At 31.0% G+C, this 25,766-nt stretch overlaps 2 protein-coding genes across 4 annotated transcripts in view; one reads left to right on the plus strand and one right to left on the minus strand.

Annotated features, from left to right (window-relative positions):
* LOC145740419 (uncharacterized) overlaps positions 1 to 25,766 on the minus strand; it is a 64,219-nt gene that overhangs the window by 22,741 nt on the left and 15,712 nt on the right. For 2 of the 3 annotated variants that reach the window (XM_081995986.1, XM_081995985.1), the window contains exons 2-3: positions 20,817 to 21,115; positions 1,644 to 8,128 (exon numbers count right to left, since the gene is read on the minus strand). In XM_081995986.1, coding sequence (XP_081852112.1) covers positions 7,352 to 8,128 — 777 coding nt within the window. In that variant the 5' untranslated portion in view covers positions 20,817 to 21,115 and the 3' untranslated portion in view covers positions 1,644 to 7,351. Of the gene's footprint in view, positions 1 to 1,643; positions 8,129 to 20,816; positions 21,116 to 25,766 lie in introns of those variants that run through there. The other variant, XM_081995987.1, reaches the window with a different exon arrangement.
* wge (BAH domain and coiled-coil containing protein winged eye) overlaps positions 1 to 25,766 on the plus strand; it is a 213,517-nt gene that overhangs the window by 5,498 nt on the left and 182,253 nt on the right. The window lies entirely within an intron of this gene.

Here is a 25,766-nt window from a genome sequence, read left to right on the forward strand (position 1 = left end):
GGTCATTAAAGATGTTTCTAGGACAACAACCTTATTAAACAAACAACTCTAATTTTTCAAAATAGAAAACAAGTTAAAGAGCCAAACAAGCAAGTACTAAACAAACCAAATAAAAAAATTTACCAGCAAAATAATTACTTTTTTTGACGGTGTATATTAAAAAAAAAGATCAGCTTATGGGAAAACAGATGTCATCAAAGTTTCTGAAATTTTCAAACAAAATTATTTAGTAAAAGCACACAAAAACACTTTTCAAACTTCGCAAACTTTTGTTATTTAGAAGTGCTGTGGCTTTTCATGATACGACTGGTACTCAACAGGTTAGTCTAAGTAAGTTCACTTTGATATTGTTTCAAAATAAACGGTTTAAACATTAAAGGAACCTATATCACATGCACGAAATAGATTTCTGACAGAAACATAATTTATAATTCAAATTGTTCTGTGCTGTATTTTGCCAAACGCTTGAGGCTACTTATTGATCCTAAAAATTTAGTAAAATAGGATTTTGTTTTAATATTAAATATTGGAAAGACCTATTAACTAAACAAAGCTAAAGACAGTTTCAAATTTTATCGAAACTAAAATATATGAAATTAACTGTTCAAATTTGTTGCTTCAATTCAAATTTGTTCGACAGTATTGATTATGCTTCAGTATTTAATTTTCTACCAAATAACTGACTTTACAGAAAAAATGTTTTGGTCGAATTAAGTTTTGAAAATTTGGTTACCTACAAAAACATTTTTAATGATATGACAGTTCCGGTTTTTCCGGAAATAGGTACCAACTTGTTTATTTTAAATAAAACACCCTGTATATTATTTATTATATTATTGAATACTCCTATCGATTTCAGCTATCTGTAACGGTTTTTGAGATATTGATGTTTGAAAAATGACTTTTTTGATTTTGGAATCATAACTTCTAAAAATGTTACTAAATAATAACATTTTTATATATGAACATTTCTAGCAGGAACTATCAAAAAGTCATCAATATCGACCGAAAATTACAACACGATCTCATATTCAGTCTGTAAAAATTTGTAACGTAACGCTGGTGAGTATGTTCATAATAATCGTTATGGACTAATATTTTGGAACGTATTCTATTGGAAGTTTAATCAACTTTGATCACCCACTTTCAAGCATAATAATCTCACTTCAACTTACTTATAATTAGAAGTCCCTTTCCTCGAGATTATAATAAAGCATACCTGTTCCTTCTGACAATTTACTTACCTTCCTTGTTCTCCTAATTTAAGTAAACATGCTTCAACTAAAGTTAAACACATTCAGTGTGATTAAAATTCTTCAAGCATAAAATAATTTCAAGCCAAGACCTATTAACGACATTTTCTTCAAGGCTGTCTGTTTCCAAATAGCCTAGACGCCATCGAGTCGTCCACATGGATATAATATTTTCCAATTTCTCTGGAAAATTGCGCTAGTCGTTTTATAGTCCCTGCTAAAGCTTGTCCATAATATTGTTTCGTCGGCAATTAATATCTCGTTGGTCTATTAAGCACTGACGATGAAAGATGAGACTGAAACTTTGGTATTGTTTGATGGTGTATATTTATGTCAGCTGTTGATGAATGTTGTTTAATGGACTTACAGGATAAAAATATCTAAACTACATTATAGATTAAACGTTTATTAAATCGTTCAAAGATAGTATTTGTATGTACAAAAGTAAGAAAAATTTGCGCTTTTACTAAGAATTTAGCTAAAAATTATGCTAGTACGTAGAAGAAGACAGCATTATTATTTAGATTCCTTATAGTTTCAATAGGTTAGTAATATTTAATTCTGATAAACGGATTTATAAATATTTCAAGTCCAAACCAATCGTAAAGTGACATTTTACTATAATCATATAAAACTGTAACGTTTTTCAAAATATAATATAAGGTAGCCCATCTATTAAATCGTAAAATTACAAGTTTGGTTAAATTAGAGAAAACGTGTGCAAACTTGATGACAAGTTTGAGACACTGTTGCCACATTTTAATCGGTTTCAAAAATAATGTAAAACAATGAATTTGACAGAAACTTCTATCTACCATTTTACAAGGTTCAGTTTATTAACAAAAAACATTATTAACATTTTCATGAATTTGTACTTTCTACATAATGATCTTATTTTAACAAAATGGTACTTTCATTTTCTGAGATATCGTGTTTTTTGAGGATATTTAGGGATTCAAGAAACTGGTAATTTGAATGACTAGTTTGAGTTTGCAAGGGACAACAGATATAAAAGTTTCGACACAAACTGTAATTTGTCGAACACAAAACCTAGAATTTTTAATTATTATAAATCCACATTTTCACTGCAAAAGTCCAATTATGTATAGTTTGCCAATGTCACACTGTAAGACAATACTATATTTTGGCGTTACTGACCTTAAAACCAAACCAAAATTGGTCAAAAATAGTCAACTTTGTTCTGGAAAATTTGGCAACTACTTTTCAACTCGGGTTTGCCATCCAAAATGTCCCTACTTTTGATTTACCCTAAAATGTCATTTTGCCTTCTATAAGGTAAAACACTTTCCAAAAAAATATGCTCTCTTAAGTCGTACTAGAAAATGCGGATATTTTTAAATTTTCTGCCATTTCGGTTTTTAAATTTTTTCAATAATTATTGACAAAAAACCTTTTTTTTTTTTTTTTCAATGTATCTGAAACCGGACAAAATTCGGCAACAGTGTCATGAATGTTAACAAACTTGTTTATGTGAACTACTCTTGTAACTTATACGATTTAGGAGATAGTTGTAGTGGCTCATAAAATTTGACCACCCTGTACAGTCAATAGTAAATATTGTTAGAAAGTAAGATTTAGTTTACATATATTTATATGAATAATAGCTGCGTTAAATATTATTATTAATTAATAAACTTTATAATGTGTGACGAAAGTTTACAAAGCTTATTTGACTATATAAATCTACTCTATACAGACAATACGACATCAAACAGGAATAAATAAAAAAAACAATAAAAAGTACATCAGCCTTATTAAAATATCACGAAAATATTGTAGAAGTATCGTAATTTCAACTCGTTAAGTAATTTTTTTAGTAATCGAAGACTGATTGTCTGAATGTCCAATTATGAATCAAAACTCTTTTAGCATAAGGGTTGTGGTGTTAGACCGGATTAACTCAAGTCTGTCCTAATATTCTTATTTTTTATTTTTAATCCTAAACAAAATACATTTTAACAAGTCTCCAGATTACTTAATCAAAGTTAAAAAATTGGTTCAATCCGGTCTAATGAAAGAGTTACTATTGATCACAGGGATATTAGAACTACATTACATTTGAGTAAAGGAAAGTTTTATATTTAATGTAGAATTTGGTGCTTTTTAGTTTTGGAGGTATTCGTGGTAGCACTTCTGTAATCTTGCAAAATATTTAGTATGCTGGTACTTATAAGACTCGACTTGCTTTGGAACATGAGTACATTAAACATAAAAAACAAATTGAGTCTAAGGTTTTTATTACATTTTAAAGATAAACGTTAGTGCATATTGGGTACGGTCCTATCATAGCTCTTGCTATAGTGTACCATTACTAAAGTACATTGAAAAGCTGCAAAGGAATTCAATTTTTCGTTAAAATGAAATGGACAAAGTTTCAGTATACCCCTGAGTGTTCTATTGGTTAAACACACAAGAATACTGCAAGTTGGCATCTACTCAAATTCGCTTTAATAAAGTAAATTGTGACCAGCAATCTAAAAGATTGAATCAATGTAATTTTTTCGTTTCACTAGATTTGCAAACATTCCAACCCTTAGGTCAAACAATTCTTTTCTAGTTTATCTAAAATCTCATTTTATTTTAATAAAGTTTTTTTTGAAAAACCATCACATGTGTTTGAAAAATTAAATTTGCATATAACGTAGTACGAGTCAGTTATAAATTGGTAATTATAAGTCATACATTATTTGTGTAACTTGATAATAATGATCCTACAATAAAACTAAAATTGGAAAAGTTGCATTAATTGCTTCTCACCTTTAAGACATAAAATGTCAAACTTTGACGTATTTCTTAGTATAGAGTTTTTTTAAACAACCCTATACAGGGTGTCCAATTTAAGATGAGCCACAAAGTGGTTCCTTTTTGTTTTGTTTCATTTAAATCGATTTATTAGCCTGCTTGCCCAATAAAACTTGTGCTTAATTCATTTGTTTCACGTAATATTTTTCACCGTACTTGATTCTTTAAAATATTTCAACTGTCACTCATTTTACTTTAAATTAATAAAAACTTTTTTGTAGAATGACTATTCCACTGGAATCTGCAAAAAAAAATCATTGCAAATTATATGACGTCACACTTTTCTGGTCCAATCTGTATTTAGTGTACACGTAAAAACTTGTTTCTAAAGCAAGCTTTCGTGTAAAAACGAAATGTTTTACTTTACGGGTTTTCTAGATATTTTGCTTTATCAAGTTTTATGAACCACTGGGTGTATTATTACTACTATATTTTAGAAAGTACATTATAAATTCTATTTTTCAAAAGTAAGGGGTAAATTCAGATTTATATAAAAATTAAAAGGTAACGTTGAAAAAAAGTCACTGAATTGTGGTTTTGTTATTAGTTTTTTCTTATCAACTTTTTACCTTTAGATATTTAATTTAGTTAAAATGGTGTAAAGTCTCTAATGTAGATTAAACAACAAAACTCTTAAACCATGCAGCAAGTCAAGGATTTATATCTTTAACAAATAATAAACTAAACTTTATTCCACTGAATTTATGAATGCAATAAATCCTTTTAGACGTTCACGAACTTTTGTTGACTGGTAAATTTACATTTCGTGACCACCAGAATTGATCTAAGTGTCAGCTTTATAGCCAGATTGCTCTAGCTAGATTATAGTATCTTAAAAATAACATTCAGTATATCAAATCAGAAGAATAAAAACAAGTTTAACAACATACAACATTAAATACAGAGTGCTTGGTGATAATTATATGTCAGATTTGAAATGTCTCAAAAAAATACTAGCTAATACTAGAAAATGTTTTATTTTATACATACAGGAAGTTAAAATTCATTGAATAAAAATCTTAATTTCTTAATTCTTACCTAACTTAATCGAACCTATTGCAGCCACTAACAGTCATCGAAGAAGTATTTGTTGCAATAAATGTTTTGGATAATCAATTTTTTAGAGAATTCTCTATGAAAACTGTGAATCTGTGATCTATGAAAATAAATTTGATCATCTTTAGAAATAATAAAAAAATAAAAAGAGTATACTCCATTTTGACACATAAAGTGACAGTTTGTTGAAAATCTTTGCATATCGTTTAATAAAAAATGATATGCAATAAATGAGTAATATCAATAATAAGTAATAATTTACCAGTTTTCCTGAAAAACCTTTGTTTAACCTGCAAACATGTATGCAGTACATAAAATCAAAAACTGTTTGTAAATAGTTACATAATTAGCTATGTCATTAATATAGATTGATCATTTAGGCTCATAAGCAAAAATGACTTTATTAAAATACCTCCAACCAAAAAGCATCAAATTACTCAATTTTTCTATTGTGCTATTTCAAATTAATATTCATGCCAGTTTTTTCTTGTTAGTTTTAAGAGTATGGATGTAAATCTGATTTTATTTTATTTTTTGACAAAGAGCTATAAACTTGTAAGCCTAACAGCATTAAAAGCTATAGCTATTTACATTTCTCATTAAGCAAATAAGACTTAGATTAAGATGTTTGAGTTGTGTAATTTTCTTCCGTAGTAGTAAAAACAAGTCGAGTTCAAGCACGTTTCAGATAATCTATTAACATACTAAATTTCCTATCGAAAATTTGTTAAGTTGTAAATTTTATTGGCATTCATACATACAAGTTTATAAAATCACAGTGCGTTTCTGAAAAAATTAGGTGCTTATCTTAAATATTATATTAAGTAAGTTGATTAGGTATATAGCTTGTACAAATATAATAATTAATATTTTATGTATGATATTAGATAGTGTTACATGAGTATTGGGATATGATTTAAATTATGATTTGTTAAAGTATTCGTTTACGTACCGTTTCGATCAATATTGGTCAATTTATAAAGCGGACATTTTATTACAAAGGAATACTTTGAGAACATTTTTGACTAGTTAATTAACATGTTTGTATAGCAAGTTTTACAAAGAGTAGTTTTCTAATTGATAATTTCTCAAAAGGTAAAGTGACGTAATTAAAACAAATTTTTTAGTTTTGTAAAAAATAGTTTTACCTACCACCTCAGAGTAAATAGTTAATTACGCATAGTTTTCCGTTACGTAATGACCATCTTTACACACAGTTGTAAAAGATTAAAGATTACGGTTTTGACTTTCTTTATGCAAATTTTGTTAATTAAGTTGACATCCTCGCTATTTAATTCAAAACATATTATGCAACATTTTACAAAGGAGAGGAAATATGTAATGATCCAATTGAAATTCTAAAAAACTATTCTGGTATAGCAGAAACCAGATATTTTTGAGTTTTTTGTTAAATTATTTGGAAAAACCGCACCATAAAAGTTTGTCGAGTGTGCAAAAACCAATAATTTGTCTACCAGTTAGTTAGTTAGTTCTAACATTTATTTACAATTTGTGTAACGTCAAATTTGAACATTATAAAGTTTTGGTTAGGAAGTAAATTTGATAACTTTCAAACTGTCTTATTGGTAAAGGGCATTCCAAATGTGGTTTATTAAGGTGGAAGTTTCATGCTATAAAGCAATTTCCAAGCATATGATTATTTTGAGTACTTTAAATTTTCGTAACTTTCCTGTTCAACTTGTTGAGTGTCTACTAGGAATATGTTAAGTTATTTATGTACCGTTTGCATGACTTCTCAATCAATTATGCTTAACCATCAGTTTGCACGTGTCTAGTAAGTTTTACGATTCATTCAATGTGTTATCTTGCAAATTGATTCTCAAAATATTCCTTTGTAACCTAATTTTTACTGTACCAATCTAAAGCTCCAAAGCAAAGTTCTAATCTTCAGTATTACTGTATCATAGCTGTTTTATAAATAATTAATTCAGAATATTCTATCAAAATATGAGATTTGATTAAGCTTTAGTTTTTAATTCATGTATTAAAACCTACAATTTTGTGAAAAAATTATGCCTGTGACTTAGAATCACTTAAATTCTGCCTTGCGTATGCTTCTACACTCTCACTCCATTATTATCCTTAAATTACCTACGAACCTGATATAATACCGGATGGAAAATGGTTCTTATTCTTTCAATTCCTAAATAAGCTTGCATGAGTTTGAGCGGTTTCTAGACTAGCCGGCAGTACACATTTTAGTACTGTCTTGAATTAAAGCTATACTGTCGACCATTGGCAATCAGTTCCCTGGATTCCGATGGAGTCCCTGGGCTGACACTGGCAGTTGTTGTCGTCGACATGGTTTCTTTAAGCTCCAAAGCTTTCACTTCCATTTCGCATCTCTCCATGTCTTCCTCCAGGATTTTCTCTAGGTAAGCTTCACCGTTGAGTACGGTAACCGGAGCTACTTTTGATAATGGAGAATGTACCGAAGCCAACTCGGTGGCCTGGACTTGATTGATGCGGTCCTCTCTTTGTTTTTCCAGTAATCTCCGATGATGTTTGGTGGTTAGGCAGCCCGTTTCCACGTCACGTTCCAGTCTATGTCCACTTCTGGACCTGGTCAGTTGGCTGCGTACATATTCTTGGAGCTCCTGCTCCTCTTTTCGGCTGACAATTTTGTTAATTCCAATCAAAATGATTCCGATTGCGGTGACAAAAATTCCGGTCATGGTCAGTTCGTTCCACCATCCTCCGCTTTTCCATGTGAGCAAATCGTCCGGCAGGAGACCAGAACCGATTAGAAACAGTCCCAACACCATAAAACACACACCAATGTGGAGCAAACCTATGGAGGTCACGTGGTAGCTCTCAGCTTGCTGGAAGCTGACACGTCTCTGAGGTAGATGCTCCATGCTATCCATGCTATTGGTTTGTGAAGATAGTCGTCGTCTTTTTTTAGCTTCTTGTTCTCGTCGACGACGCTGCCGTTTTATGGCCATGGCCGAGTGGAGCCCAGCTGACCCGTGCATCTGGAATCCAAGGGAACTTAGTCAGTGATGGTTCGTCTCAGGCGTGTATTTTGTGCTCAAACATGCTCTCTCGATTTTTTTTTTGTTTAACAAAGCGCTCTTGCAAAAATAACGTCCCTTGTGAAGCGCTTTCTGATCTAAAACAAGCTTTTTATTAAAATTTATTCTTGTTGCGGAGATCCAATCCAAAGACTGTATGTACTGATTAAAACATAATGTTAATCCTCTGAACAGCTATGGTATCATATAATTTCAGGTTTAATGAAAGTGTGGAAAGAAGCACGTGTAATTTTGTTGCGACTTGGCTACTAATTACAATTAAACAATTTAGTGGATATCAATTTAATTTAAACGAAATATCGGAAAGGTGCAATTTAACATCGATTTTCTATTAAACCTCTGAGCTTTAAATTAACAGAAAATTTTGCCAAAGCTTTACGGAAATTGTAATTAAAAGAAAATGCCATTTTTTACAGAGTGCCACAAATTTGTGTGAAGTATAAGAATCTCGAATATGGTAAGAGATACAGTTAAATTATGGCAAAGTTTACGCATGTCGTCTTACAATTTCAAAAATTTCGATTACTTCCGGAGATATTATGGTCGCCATATTAGATTTCCGATCAGTTTGAGCAATTATTAAAGTAAATTGTATTTGAATTTTTATTATTTTCTATTTTTACCGCGAAAACAGTAACTTTTCACAAATTTGCGTTTATTGTCAAACTTGTAAAATTTAGATATAGGAAGATAATGTACCATTTAGTGACACAACGTAACGTAAACGTAAAAAACACAACGCTCATTGTTTTTATGGCTAACAGCAAAAGCATTAATTTTTGGCCGCCCTGTTTAATTTAGAATAATTGTTTTTGTCATAATGATGTTCGGAAGCTGTTATTAAACTGTGGCCACAATGGTTTCTTTCCATTATTCAAGAGAACCGAATAAGAAGAATTGTTTGGATGTAGTGTTTTCAATACAAAAACCTTAAATGTAGCATAATTTCGTTCAAAGATAGACATTTCTGAAACGATCAGAAACACGATTCTGAATTTACAAGAATCTAGATCTAAAATAACAAGGTTGCTGTTACTTTTTAATACACGTGGCAAAGTGGGAACGATGAAACTATTTTAGATCAATAAAACGTTACTAATTACCTAAACAAGCAAATTTTCAGAATTATTGTACGTCCAGATCTTCAAAAACGTCTAAGCTACTAAAAACAAGGCAATCTAGGTAAACTCAGCTATATCCAAAGCGTTGAAAATTTGACTCATTATAGAACGAAATTTAATAAAAGTTCATCGTACATCTGATAGCAAAAAATAGTTCTCTATTCAATAAAGCAAAAATCAATATTCCAACCACAAAAAGTTATCGCAGTTTCTCCCAATTAATTTTTGACTCGTCACTTTATTTGAAGAGATGAAAGGAAACGATTGAAATCAAAGTTGTTAGCCGTGAATGTGCCTTTCGTTTAAAATTGTTTTCAGTTTGTCGTCGTATTTAAAATCATGGAGATGTGCAGCGTCCATTATGATAGAAAAGCGAATTTTCTGAAAAAAAATTATTTGTTGTTTCTGTTGGTACCTACAAATGCTTAGAATTTTTTGAAATATTTAGTCTCCTCATCATCAATGCACTTGTAAAACTAACTTCTACTAACTACTAACTAACTACTGATCTTGATACTTAATCTACTACTTTGTACGATTTCTTTAATTTTGAGTAATTACAGCATCTGTTTTGAAGGTGAGAAGGACTAGTTACTGCATTTCTGCTTTAAAGTAACCATTTCTAATGCATCGTAAGCAAATAAGCACTTTTAAACTTACACCATCAATTTTGACAGCTTTACTTTATAAGCTTGGCCTTATCATTGTTTTACTTTTCATTAATGTCAATTTTCGATTGCAACTAACGTCAGTATTAGACGCTTTAGCACATAGAACAGCAACTAGTGCATACTATCAGCATTTGTTGCTGCTGCTCGAAAAACAGTTTTCTATCTTAGTAGCAACTTATTTACTTGCTATAAAATAAAAAAAAATAAATTCTTTAGTACTACTAAAATTTGGGATATACCTCTACTACAAATTTAATTTTTAGTTGTTTTACAGAATGATGTGTGGAAAATGCAAAAAGCTCTTGATCACTGGGTAATAGCTCTTGCTCTCACAAAGTGATAGAAAGCAGGACAGTACATATTAAAATTTTTAGTTCTTACAATTTATGTATTTAATTGCTCCCCTCAAAGTCAAAATAGACCCACTTTTAGCTAAGTTATTTTGACAATATCAAGTTTAAGTTAGCATCTAAACTTTGTCATTGATCAGTAAGGTTCCCTTTTCGATTCTTAAAATACTAAGTATTAAATGTTTTTTCTTCTCTATGAACGGTTTTACAATTTTCTCCGTCAAGGAACCAAACAAAATCATAATAGAGAGCTAAATCAGGACTGCAAGAAGGCAAAGAAGTTGGTTACGATTGGTTAACAAGAACTAGTTGTGATTGATCACATCTTTCTATTCAGTTCTCTGTCCGCACACGAATTACCCGACATTTCCATCTCCTAAGCGATTCCAAGAAAAAGACATTTTTCCTTTAAAAAGCTTTCTGTGGGTATATTTTGTCATTTTTCATCTCTTCGCAAGTGCATTGATGCAAGAGGAAACTATTTCAAAGATATGTACTGATATAAGATATATATTTTGACCAGAAAAACCGTTTATATTGAACCCTAAATGCACATTATTGACCTATTTTTGCTGAAATTCTTTGGTACCAATTTTCCCGCAAATATCAACTATAAATCATCAACTAATTAAACATTTCTCATCTAAAGTCGACGATTAATGTTACCACAGACAAACGTGTGGTTTCACTTACTCACCCCATACAAAAAGTGCGAATACATTATAGTCACTGCAAAAGGGACATTACTTTTACCAACATAATCAAGGATACAGCAACAAACTACAAAAGCAAAAAAACTCAGTTTGCTAGCCAATAAGCTAAATAGAACCCGAATAAAAGAACCTCAAAAATGTTGAAACGCCTTTAAACTAAGAAAATTTCTATTGATTTATTTATTTTTAAACGTGGCATGTTTAACGCTCATATTATACGTTGAAAGGTTTGTATGGCTATGTCCAACTTATAAATGAGCGACTAAACGATAATTATCTTAGGGTGCTAAATAAAATGTGTTTTTAGTTTAATCAGCTCTTTAAATTCTACGCAAATGAGGTTATTATACTTTATTTTTGTAATTGAATTAACCGTTTTTAACCCTATCAAACAGACAGGTACAAAAAAAAATAAAAAACATAAATGTTTCTAAATTAAACAAAAATTAAATTCAAATAAAAAAGTTACAATCATTCAAAAATTGAAAAAATGCCGTTTTTTCTAAAAGTGAAAATTTTGAAAGAATATGGAGGTATTAGAGGTCTTTTTTACTACTTTTTACAGAAAATTCAAAATTGCGGCTTGGAACACCATTTTGTCTGTAATTTCTCGAAACTACGCAATATTTCCTTTAAAATAAGGTGCAAGTTAATATTTTGACAGAAAATTCAAAATGGCGGCCTAGAACGCCATTTTGTTTGTCATTTTTTGAAACTACGTGAAATTTCCTTCAGAATGAGGTGCAAGTCAATATTTTCACAGAAAATTCAAAATGGCGGCCTGGAACCGTCAAAAAATACAACTTTTTTATTTGTCAAGTTACAGTTGACGTCTTGGTGTCATTTTATGTTAAAATTTCCCGGAAAAGACGCTGGTAAAGTCGGTTTTTTGATATCTCAAAAACTAACAGAGTTACACCTAAAATTTTACATTTTAACCATTTCTTTGCCAGGATTAAAAATTACATGAAATCTGACTAAAAAATATTTACAATATACACTCTGTCCTAAATTCGATGGTCACCATTGGGATCTCAGTTATTATTGAAGTAACAAAAATGTTTAAATTATAAAAGTTTTAAAGAATTATATGGCTAATTCAAATATTTTTTGAAAAATATTCTATTATTTTTTGTTTTCAAGATATTTCGAAAAAACTGAACCGTGATGATTTCTTACATGGCCATTATTTTGCAAACTGTTTATTGGACAGCCGGTAAACTTCGACATTGTTAGGACACTTTGTTCTGAAGAATAATTTGATTGTCCCAAAAATGTTCTATCGTTATTTGTTTTTGAGGTTAGGACACTAACTTTTGTTTTACCTATGGAAGCCATATCTAATTTTATTATCATCTAATAGGCCAAAAAATCAAGATTTTTGTGATGTATCGCAGGGTATAAAAATATTAATAAACACGAATGAGAGATTAAAGTATTATTATTACATGTAAGTAAATGAGTACGACCCTATCCACCAACTCAGCATCAGTCTATTTCCGAAAACAAAGTAGGCTATATGAAATTACTTTTTATAAACAAAATTATGGAAACTTACAAAACAAGCTAAAAAAAACCACTAAAACCACTAAACGGTTGGCACAATAACGGCCAAAGAAAAAATAATCATTTTTCAGTTTTGTTCAAATATCTCGAAAACAAAAAATGCTGGGTTATTTTTCAAAAAAGATTTGAATTAGCCATGTAATTCTTTAAAACTTTTCTAATTTAAAAATTTTTGCACCTTCGATAATAACTGAGATCCCAATGGTCAGCATCGAATTTGGGACAGACTGTATAATATACCGTTTTTAAAAACATTGCCATTGTGCGGGTTGTAAAACATTTTGCATTGCCAAATCCACATGTTTTATTTTGTAGTGTTTTTCAGGTTATTGGTTAGCAAATTTAGTAATGATTCTAAAAATATGCTTAAAACAGTAATTTTCTTGGTCCAAGTGGGTTAAGTTTTCTTGCAGTAATTGATATAAAACGTGTTCCTGAGATTTACGACATTTATTTTGACATTAGTCACGTGACTGTGTAGTTAAATTATCCTCTAAAACCACGTAACATCTGTCTAATGTCAAAACTTAGGAAACCATTAATAAAAAAATAAAAATCTGTATTTTTGAAGTATGGTTTATATAGCAAACTGGCATTATTTTTTGATGTAGAAAATTTTTTGCAATTATTAAAAAATCATCCTGCATAATAATAATGGAATTTCATTTATTATATGTATAAATCGTTTATTTTTTAATCTACCGTTTTCTAACCTATTATACCACCATTAAATAATTTGGCTTGGCAACACTGTCTACATTTACTGAAATATGCCGCAAAATTATCAATATTACTGGAAGTTATTTATTTCCCAATCGAAACGTAAACAAGAGTGGTAAAAAAACGACAATGGGAAAACAATGTAATTGACAGAGAAACATTGATAATTGATCATTTAACAGACAACCCAATAAAAAGTCTAGTAATCGAAAATTTCGCCGCAGTGTTGTCAAACGGTTATCTGAATTTATTACTTTACATAACTTTGTTATTGATCTATTGGATATTTCCTATTTACGATGAATGATGTTTACTGTTTGGTTAATGTAGAAGAAGAAAGAAACTAAGAAAATAGAGTTAGTTGGAACAGTGGTATTAAAAAGTCAGTAACGTTAAAAAAAATAAAACCAAAAAATTAACTTTCCAGTTTTTTCGATAATCTTCGGTTTTCTGTCTTTGTCTCGGGAATGCAATTATCAATGTTTTCTATCTGTTACCCCTAAATTCGTTTTTTCTCCATACTTCTATTATAGTAACATTAAATTGAATTTATTTAGTGTCTTTAAAATCATTCATATCCGCAATAGAGCTCCCATAGTGATCGACCTTAATTTAAATTGTGTCAGTTTTACGAGCTTCACCATCTGGAACTCGGTTATTTGAAGAGATACAAAGAAGTTTAAATTGGGGCAAATTTGAGCAATTACGAGTTAATTAAAATGCCCTTTTAAAAATTTAAAAATTTTTAGTACTTCCGGAGATATCCGAAAAAAAAAACAAAATTTTGGAAATTAGTTTCAATTTTTTTATTAATTTATTTGATAAGATAACGGAAAACAAAAAACACTTTACTCTTCTACAACGCGACAACATCAAATTTCAGTTCCGACGTTTCGGTATTTAGTTACCATCATCAACTTTATTTTACTTATGTTCGCCAAAATAGATTTTTTAATTTTTGAAATGGGCTATTTCGTCTGAATACGGTGATGTGTTGTATTATTATGGTTCAAATTGGCAGTTTATTGAAAATAACGAAAATTGTGTTTTAATAAAGGGTCTTTTGAAAATAACAGCTCAACTATTCTCTGTTAAGTCACTTGACACTTCTTCACGTGACATCATTGACATTTTCAAACCGATGAGCATGTGACACTGTTCAATGACGTTACGGAATTCCCTTTGACTTTCTAATCAATTGTTGGTTGATGTTATTTTATCGTACTTTTCTGGGTCTTTCCTGATTTATTAGATAAGGTATCTAAAAATAAGTAAAATTCATTTTTCCTCCTTTTCCAATTAGCATTATCATTAATGACATAAAGTTTCAGTTTTTGACATTGTTTTGGAAACGCCATACTAGATAGAATTTTACTTATTTAAAATGTATTTTTATCTTTATTTTCACAAAGAGTAGTACATAATCAGTCAACAATTTATTGGACTAGTGGCGGATTGCACCGACGTATTTAAGATCACCCTAAGTGCTACCTAGGTTAAGTTGTGATGTGACTGTGACATTTTGAACATGACATATCACAGTCAAATCACAGCTTAGGTGAGGCTTAGGGCCCCTTAAATACGACGGTGCAAACCGCCATAGAGCGCGTTTCGTGTCGTCATCTGACAGTTTGTCACATGATCATTCTTTTGCAAATGGCAGTAATATATCACCTGGCCAGTGTCATTTGACGGATCGATGTCATTTTCAATTCGCTCTTGACTTCAAGACTGAATCATAACATATGGTACATCAACGTAATCAGAAAAATAGGCTCTATTCAAATATGCAATAATTCAATATGGCCCATATCAATGCTTTATTAGAACAAGGTCTTCAATAATCCCAGACGGAAAATTATAAACTTTATCTGATGTTTCCTATTAACTACCCCTCATTTTTGCAGCCTCAACGTGACTAGACTGGCGTCGAATACGATCCGAAATCCGTTAACTTTGTTTTAGCAACCTTCAGCGTTTCTCAATTAATAAATAATCAGGTCAAGCGTGAAACTCACAAGGCACAAAAAACGCTTAACAATAGGCACGGTTAATGATCCAGGAAAATTGGTGGGAAATATTCCAGACTTTCTCCTTTCAGATGAAATTGAACAGATGGTTGGTTAAGTAGGAACTTGTTATAGATTAAAATTCGTATTTGAGACGACAGAGAATATGTCTTGTGCATTGATTTAGGGGGATATGAGGAAAGATTTATCATGGATGATGCTTAAATTTTGGCTAAAACCACATTAACCAAATAGGAGGAAGACAAATTAAAAAGTACATCATTATGATTTAGTTTTATTTTTAGAATCTTCTTAGAATATGTTGACAAAAGTTTTTGACATATTCTTTCTCCTCCAACAGTCAAACAAGTTCTATTTGTCAATAACCCCATAATGATGTGTTTGTAAAAAAATTATCTTATATCAGAATAATTTTGTTTGAACTTAAGGCGACCTTTCGGTTCGATTTTTAAAGTTGCCAGCAATATCAAAAAGTAACTTTTACACGTAGTGAACCCCATTTTCCGGTCTACACATACGTTGCCAAGCTACACAATTTATTTCTTTGAAAAATCATCCTGTTAAAAGTTCGATGATTTATAAAAGTTGTTTGAGGTAAAAGCCACTCGATGCTCAACTTTTGTTGCTATACAACATGTTTTTCTTGTTCGCTTTCAGACTTTTAATATTTTCCAAGTTATGAGTATCAGATGAAATTTTGCTTATATGCACCTTTTAACAAGGAAAGTGATGAACCGAAAATCAAACAAAATTAGATTTGCGTTGTTGTCAGTTTAAATAAAAGATGTTGGTTAGCATGGCCAAGTCATACCAAATAAGCGAAAGAAGGTAGGAAAGCGTAATTTGCTTTAAAAACTACTTATTTGCCATGAAACGGCATCATTAAACAAATGTACCCTTATTTTGGATCGTCCTTATTAATACAGGATTCTCCCTTAATTTTGGAACATGCTAAAAATATAAAATTTTAGGTCTTCCATTTGAAAAAAATTGCGTTTCTTAAAACTTTATTTTTGAAGGAATTGTTTGTACACCCTGTATAATTAATTGTTGGAATTTGCACCAATACACCAACCAAATAACAAAGGGTTTTTAATTGATGTTAATTACAATAATTGTTCTTTGGGCTGCAAACGGCAATTTTAACATAAAACGTGAAATATCTCAGAAACGGTTTAGGTTAGGTACATGTTGTAATAAACATAAACCTAGATATAACCATAGAATCCGAAATTTTGGTTATATGCAAAGTGTTCTATTTAAAACAAAAAAATTATACCGGAAGTGGGAAAGCGCCATTAATTTGTTTTGAATGTGATTCTTGAAAAATAATTGGGTTTGGGCATGCTGACTTCACTATGTTGCCAAATCTTCTCGTCTTTCATTGGGGACTGACCAACCCCTTTTTTCGGGCTTCCCTGTATGTAATTAAAGAAACTGAGATAGCCATTTGATGTAGTTTAAAAATTGATCCAAAATATTCCTAACCTTCAAATAGAAGAGCTACAGCCAATAATGTTGTTTTTTCTAATGGATGCAAATATTTTTACAAAAAAATATAAGAGGACTATTCATTAATTATAACTCTGGAATCATAGCCATAAACAAATGAGGGTAGAATATAAGACATGTTTTACAATTTTACAACAAACTAAAATAAAATATTTAGAAATAAAAGAAAACATTTTCTTTTAAATTTCGTGGTCATTTTTGGATTCAACTTTTTAAACTACATTAAATGGCTATTACAGTTTTTTTAATTACATACAGGGTAGTCAGAAAAAGGGGGTTGGTCAGTCCCCAGTGAAAGACCCTGTACAAACAATAATTGTCACACATTAATAAAATCGGGACAAATTATATTCTCATATTATTTTGCTTTAGAAAAATCTGAAAACAGTGTCCCTTACTTTGAATTTTAGTATCAACAGATAGAATTTTTGATATTTTTACGAGATTTAAAACTAAACTATATCATACGATACATCACCGTAATAAAAAAACTTTATTCAAAATTGTAAAAATTCAATATGGCGTTTATAAGTAAAATAAAAATTGATGATGGTAATAAAAAACCGAAACGTCGCACCTCAAATATGATATTGCCACGTTGAGGAAAAGTGTCATTTATTTTTAGTTATCTCAAATAAATGAAAATTCCATGTCGGTTTTTTTCGAATATTTCCGGAATTAATAGACATTTTTGTAATTTCAAGACGGCATATTATTAAACTTTAAATTGCGCAATTTTGCCATAATGGGGTCGTTTACCATAGCGGAATTTGAAAGCTTGAAAATATAAACGTAATACAGTTTATGCCTTACAATGTGCTTTTAAGTCGTGCTTTTCAATATTAAATCGCCATTATTTTTATAATTACACAAGCAATATATTTAAACGACCTCATTTAACCAACTCTGTATCTCTTATCGTTTTCAAGGTCTTATACTTAGAAGTCTCCAAATACTATTGAAAAGCTAAAAATTGCCAGAAGCCTCTAAGAAGCTCCTAAACTGTCCAAGAATATTATAAAATTGCCAGAGACCTCTAAAATCATTTTGGAAATGCCAGAAGTCTCCAAATACTATTGTAAAGCTACTCAAAATTGCCAGAAGCCTCTAAGAAGCTCCTAAGCTGTCCAAGAATATTATAAAATTGCCAGAGACCTCTAAAATCATTTTGGAAATGCCAAAAGTCTCCAAATACTATTGAAAAGCTCCTAAAATTGCCAGAAGCCTCTAAGAAGCTCCTAAGCTGTCCAAGAATATTATAAAATTGCCAGACGCCTCTAGAATCATTTTGTAAATGCCAGAAGTCTCCAAATACTATTGAAAAGCTACTAAAAATTGCCAGAAGCCTCTAAGAAGCTCCTAAACTGTCCAAGAATATTATAAAATGGCCAGAGGTCACTAGAATCATTTTGGAAATGCCAGAAGTCTCCAAATACTATTGAAAAGCTCTTAAAAATTGCCAGAAGCCTCTAAGAAGCTCCTAAGCTGTCCAAGAATATTATAAAATTGGTAGAGACCTCTAAAATCATTTTGGAAATGCCAGAAGTCTCCAAATACTGAAAAGCTACTAAAAATTGCCAGAAGCCTCTAAGAAGCTCCTAAGCTATCCAAGAATATTATAAAATTGCCAGAGACCTCTAAAATCATTTTGGAAATGCCAGAAGTCTCCAAATACTATTGAAAAGCTACTAAAAATTGCCAGAAGCCTCTAAGAGGCTCCTAAGCTGTCCAAGAATATTATAAAATTGCCAGAGGCCTCTAGAATCATTTTGGAAATGCCAGAAGTCTCCAAATACTATTAAAAAGCTCCTAAAAATTGCCAGAAGCCTCTAAGAAGCTCCTAAGCTGTCCAAGAATATTATAAAATTGCCAGAGGCCTCTAGGATCATTTTGGAAGTGGCAGAAGTCTCCAAATATTATTGAAAAGCTACTAAAAATTGCCAGAAGCCTCTAAGAAGCTCCTAAACTGTCCAAGAATATTATAAAATGGCCAGAGGTCACTAGAATCATTTTGGAAATGCCAAAAGTCTCCAAATACTATTGAAAAGCTACTAAAAATTGCCAGAAGCCTCTAAGAAGCTCCTAAGCTGTCCAAGAATATTATAAAATTGCCAGAGACCTCTAAAATCATTTTGGAAATGCCAGAAGTCTCCAAATACTATTGAAAAGCTACTAAAAATTGCCAGAAGCCTCTAAGAAGCTCCTAAGCTGTCCAAGAATATTATAAAATTGCCAGAGACCTCTAAAATCATTTTGGAAATGCCAGAAGTCTCCAAATACTATTGAAAAGCTACTAAAAATTGCCAGAAGCCTCTAAGAAGCTCCTAAGCTGTCCAAGAATATTATAAAATTGCCAGAAGTCTCTAGAATCATTTTGGAAATGCCAAAAGTCTCCAAATACTATTGAAAAGCTACTAAAAATTGCCAGAAGCCTCTAAGAAGCTCCTAAGCTGTCCAAGAATATTATAAAATTGCCAGAGGCCTCTAAAATCATTTTGGAAATGCCAGAAGTCTCCAAATACTATTGAAAAGCTACTAAAAATTGCCAGAAGCCTCTAAGAAGCTCCTAAGCTGTCCAAGAATATTATAAAATTGCCAGAAATCTCTAGAATCATTTTGGAAATGCCAAAAGTCTCCAAATACTATTGAAAAGCTCCTAAAAATTGCCAAAAGCTCCTAAACATGTAAATGTATAAAGTGACTTCTTCCTAACTGATACAGAGAAACTATATTGTACTGTAAACACCAGTATGTTGTAACCTAACTTTGTCTGATTTTCCTCATACAGCTAAAAACGTCCTAAAGTAATGACTTATTATTATTCATAGTGACGTACATGCAAATTAGTTTGTCAATAAACTAGTAGGGAATTTAATCGAATCTGTTGCCTTCCATTTTTGGGGTAACATCGTTCATTCCAAAACTACCGAAATCATTTAAAACCGACGTAGCAGAAAATTAATGGTTCGAATTTATCAACGGTTTTTAACAATTTATACGGTCAAATGAATTCGAGTTCTGGCACGTGTAGATAAAACCTGCACGTTTGTGTCTACTAAATATGATGGCAATATGAACACGATTTTCTGGTGTTGCTCGTTCACCTACTGACCGCTTTTCAAAATGCAAAAGTATCCCGACTTTAATATTGTCATGAATAGAAAACCATGCAGTTTTGCTTCATGTGTGGTTGAATTATTCAAACGCAAAATTCAAAGCCCAGTAAGTATGTATGTCACGAAATACACGTTTTAAGTTTCCATTAAATGCAAAATAAAGGAAACAACGTGCACTTGCGGAAATCTTTGGCTTTGGTCGATTTAAACCCTAACAGTTCTCTTTGTTCTAGAAATTTTTACACAGAATTTCACGCTTTTTAATGGATTGCTCAAGCTACACCCTCATAAGAAGATTGATGTTTAAAAGGAGAAAGAGATTGATAAATATCTAATAACCAGTCTCGTTGTGTGACCTTTGATCTTTTAAGTTCAAGGCTCCCGTATCATTTTCTCTCCGTTCAAGGCATTCTGTTTGGTTAGCACAATTTAAATGGATATGACGCGCATAATCGTTTATACAATAAACGATACGAAATTCTCTAGAAAATTTACATGTTATGGTATTTGGATCGTTTTTTGGCAGTGAATTACAGAATATCATACTATTATTTATTCGAAATCAATAATAATATAAGTAGTATTAAAAATAAATTGGTTTTCATATGACAAAACTGTTCTTCTTGTCCAGTTGAAGAACTTAAATGATTTACTAACTGACGTTATTCAATTTGACACAACCACTGCTACAGCATGCCCACAAAATAAAAGGTTCTGTCGAACCAAACCGAAAACTTTAAGGACTAACTTATAGAATACACATTTTGGCCATAAAATTGTCAATAAACTTCGGTTTTATTCAACAAATCCTTACCAAAAATTAACTTACCCTTGTTTTCGGTAAGATCTACGATATCACCGGAATAGTGGTTGCGCTTGTCGTCAGGTGGCAGAGTTACATATTTCAACGGTTTACTCCAGATTTTTGAAAATGAATCTTTCCAAGTCGGGTAAAGTTACCGCGATTAATACTGAATCCTTACATAAATTGGTCCCTTTAGTGCAGATGTAATTCTGGTCGACCGGTTTTACTCCATAATGGCATTGTCAAATCGGCTAATGAAGGCTAGAGTGGCAACAAGTGAGAGTATTATGAAGTCACTGGGAGTTGGTTGTTTACACTGTCATCTGAAACCAAAGAGTTATGGTTGCAATTTTTTTGGAATTACTATTATATTTTACTTATTTATGCAAACAGTTACAAAAAGGCTGATTTTGTGTCGTTACTTAAAAAAACCAACAGAAATGCTTTGAAACCAAACGGAGTTTAAGTTTACTAATTACTCCCATTATAACCAGCCCATTTAACTTCAAAGGCATATTTTAAGCTCAAGTCAATTTTGGTTAGTTTAAAGTCAATTTTGAAGACTTGAAATTAGTCTGAAAACCATGAAAACTGACTTGAAAGGTATACTTTAAACTTTCAAGCCAATCTGAGTTGGTTTAAACTGTTTATTGTCTGTTGTGTGTGTTTTAAGTCAATTTTCAAGACTGAAGACTTGAAATTAGTCTGTAAATTATGAAAACAGACTTGAAAGGCGAATTTTAAGCCTTAAAGCCAACTTTCTTGAGTTTGAATTCAATTTTCAACTCTGGAGATACCTGAAATTAGTCTGAAAACCATGAAAACTGACTTAAAAGGCAGATTTTAAGCTTTCAGTCCAATTTGGTTGGTTTAAAGTCAATTCTCAAGACTGAGGACTTCAAATTAGTCAGAAATTCATGAAAACTGAGTTGAAGGGTAGATTTCAATCCTTAAAGCCAACTTTCATGAGTTTGAAGTCAATTTTCAAGACTAAGGAGTTAAAAACTGATTTGAAAAGCACATTATAAATCTTCAAGCCAATTTTAATAGGTTTAATGTCAATTTTCGAAACTAGAGACTTGAAATTAGTCTGAAAAATCACTTGAAAGAAAGATTTTAAGCTTTTAAGTCAATCTTGGTTGGTTTAAAGTCAATTTTCAAGACTGAAGAGTTGAAATTAGTCTGTAAACCATAAAAACTGACTTGAAAAGCAGATTTTAAGCTTTAAGTCGGACTTTCATGAGTTTTAAGTCAATTTTTAAGACTAGAGACTTGAAATTAGTCTGAAAACTGACTTGAATAGCAGATTTTAAGTTTTTAAGCCAGTCATGCTTTGTTTAAAGTAAATTTTTACGACGTTAGAGTTGAAATTAATCTGAAAATCATGAAAACTGACTTGAAGGGCAGATTTTAAGCCTTCAAGGTAATTTTCATGGGTTTGAAGTCAATTTTCAAAACTGACGACTTGATATTAGTCGGGAAACCATGAAAACTGACTTGAAAGGCATATTTTAAACTTTCAAGCCAATCTTAGTTGGTTTTAACTGTTTAAAATCAATTCAAGCCTGAAGACTGGAAATTAGCCTGTAAATTATGAAAACTGACTTGAAAGGCAAATATTTAGGCTTAAAGAGTTTGAATTCAATTTTTAATCTGGAGACACCTGAAACTAGTCTGAAAACCATGAACGATGATCTGAAAGGCAGATTTTAAGCTTTCAGTAGTTTCAGTCCAATCTTGGTTAGTTTAAAGTCAATTTTCAAGACTGCGAATTTCAAATTAGTCTGAAATTCATGAAAACTAACGAAGGGCAGATTTTAATCCTTAAAGCCAACTTTCATGAGTTTGAAGTCAATTTTCAAGACTAGAGACTTAAAAACTGACTTCAAAAGTACATTATAAATCTTTAAGCCAATTTTAATAGGTTTAAAGTTAATTTTTCAGACTAGAGACTTGAAATTAGTCTGAAAAATCACTTGAAAGGCAGATTTTAAGCTTTCAAGCGGACTTTCAGGAGTTGGAAGTAAATTTTTAAGACTGGAGACTTGAAATTAGTATGAAAATCATGAAAACTGACTTGAAGGGCAGATTTTAAGCTTTCAAGCCAACTTTCATGACTTTAACAATTTTTAAGACTAGAAACTTGAAATTAGTTTGAAAATTGACTTAAAAGGCATTATATGACTTCAAGCCAATTTTAATGGGTTTGAAGTCAATTTTCAAGACTGGTGACTTAAAATTAGTCTGAGAATCATAAAAACTAACTTAAAAAGCAAATTTTCATTTTTTTGACGTCAATTTAAGTTTCTCAAGAAAGACTAGAGACTAAATTATTCTTAAGACCGTCTAAATTGAGTTTAAAGAGTACATTACGTCACTACAACTTTTTCCTTGACAATAAACTTTATCCAATTTATGTTAGGTTGGTTTTAAAAGAAAATTCGGATGTGAGGTCACAGCAATCTTACTTTTGATATACTTACTTTTGATTACCCGTTTTCAGGTTAAGTTAGTTCTTGTGGTGTTTTTTCAATTTTTTTTTCAAATTGAACTTAAGTGGTTAAGGTGAGGTTAGGCTCAGTTAGTTTTGAATAAAATTTGATTATTACGTCACTGCAATTTTTACTGAAATGAATCTTGTTTAATACTAAACCAGCTTTTTTTACAGTTCTATTGAGTATAATTTTCCAGTTCAAAACGAACGTAAAGCGACCATCTCTGCGTCATTCTCTGTTCGTTTTTTAAAATCAAACTTTTCCTAACTGGTTACATAAATAGCTATTATGTACGTTTAAATTGAAGCAAAATCCATGCTATAACTCTGTGTCTATGTATCAATACGAAATGGGTGCAAAATCATTTTAGCAAACTGCATTAAAGTGGAAATGGACGGAGCTGCTGAAGCCGGATCGAATATCAGGGAAATGCCAAAGGTCAGTTTGATGATTGGAGATTTGTGCCAGTGTGTTTATGACCAATAACGTTCTCCAATTATACACAAATTTTCCAATTTGATTGACAATGGGAGATACCGTTTTTTTTTTGGGGTTGATAGAGGAAATAGACGACAAGGAACATAATTGTGTTTTCCGAGTTGACGAGAATCCAATGATTGACGATTTAGAGAAGAAAACACGTTACTGTCCTGCTGAACTGCCATTACGGAATTAGTTTAAAAGCCGTGAAAAGTTGTTAGAAGCACGAATTTTATATAATTATTACTGAATTTCCTTTCCTTTATTTCGACGTAGAAACTGCCCGAAAACAAAGGGCAGTTAAAACAGTCAAAGCTTTGTTATTTTCAGAGCGAAGCAAAATTCAGCAACTTGTTTTTAGTCTTGATTGCTTTAATTTTCGTACTCTAAAGTTGATTGTTGGAATATAATAGTAATTTCGGGATTAACGAATCAAATGGGAGTAATAATACAGCGTTTTTTTACATTATATAGTATGCCCAGTTTATGATGATTAAACTGAAGAAAATTACTGAACAGGACGAACGCCAAAAAAAAGCAAGTTTGACACTCTTTATTTTGATAGTGAGAACACAAGAAAATGTCTTATTTCTTCTTTTAATAAATTAACATACATACAGTGCTATCGTAAAATTCTGAACCATTTATTCTCTTCTTGAAATATTTTTTTTAAACTGTCTAAACATGTTGCAAAAGGTTTTAAATTTAATTGAACTTTCTGTCAATTGTCTAAAAATGTCACAAAACATTTGGTAAAGCATCTAAATTCAATTAAACACAATGCCAAGTGTTTCAAAAAAGCAGTACATTAATTTAAAAAATGTCTAAAAAACTATTTAAACAGTCTATAAATTTGCCTAAACATGTTGCCAAATGTCTGAAATAGGTTTAGTGTACTGCCACAGTTAGAAATCTTGTTTAGAAGTGTTTAAAAGTGTCTAAACATGTTGCAATGCTTTTAAATTCGTCTCAAGATGTTGGCAACTGTTAAAAATTGGTAAAGAATGAAATAAAAGCTGTAAATGAGTTTGAAAAATGTCTAAAAATGTTCAATAGTGTTTAAACAGTCTGTAAATCTGATTTAATCATGTTATCAATTGCCTAAAAATGTCCAAAAATTTATAAACAATTTATAAAAAAATTAAAACTTTAAATCCTCCGATTTTGATAACAATACGTTATTGGACTTATGTTCATATAAACTTTTTGTCATATTTTGAGACGTAGAGTAAGCTGTTAAATTATTCCATACTAATTCTGGAACACCCTGTAAACAAGTTTACGTCAGTAAAAAAATGAAGTTAACATTTTAATACATAAATTATGCAATAATCTATTTTAAGCTTTCATTCGGACAATAAAACGAGAAAGAAATCCAGTTCTCATGTATATTCAGTACGAGTTTAAATACGTATTTTTATTTTACGTAATCAGTAAATGAATGTCACACGTTTCATTTCTGTCAAATAAATTGAATAACATTTCAATATTTTGCCAATAAAATAAAAATAAAGAAAACCTTGTTTGATTGGCTAGACACAACATCACAAAGGCTTAAACTTGACCAACTCTTGTGTTATGTATCGTTTTCGAGTTAATTTCTTTGTCATTCAGTGGCATGTTTTTAGAAACCAGGAAATTATATTATTAATTTTTGGAAAGTTTTTTACTTTGCGTAAAAATAGAAAATATATTTTTCAAATAAAGTATTGAATGTAAGTTGTGTTTTCAGTAGTATAATACGCGCAATTTATTGCCTAAATTGATCAATATTTATAAATTTATGGCAGTTAAAATAACAATATATTTTTAGTTTATAAACATGGTGTACCAAAACAAAATCACCTTACGTACTCAGTACATTTAAACATGACTATTTGTTTTTCAATGACAAAGTCCCATTTCGTAAACTGCGAAAAGCCAATAATGGCATGTCCAAGCTGCATAAATTAAAGGACATGCCCACATTGGCTTTTATTCGCATAGGAGGAATTTACCA

The sequence above is a fragment of the Ips typographus genome, linkage group LG1 (assembly GCF_016097725.1).
Source record: "Ips typographus isolate SLU linkage group LG1, UJ_Ityp_2.0, whole genome shotgun sequence".
NCBI lineage: Eukaryota > Metazoa > Arthropoda > Insecta > Coleoptera > Curculionidae > Ips > Ips typographus.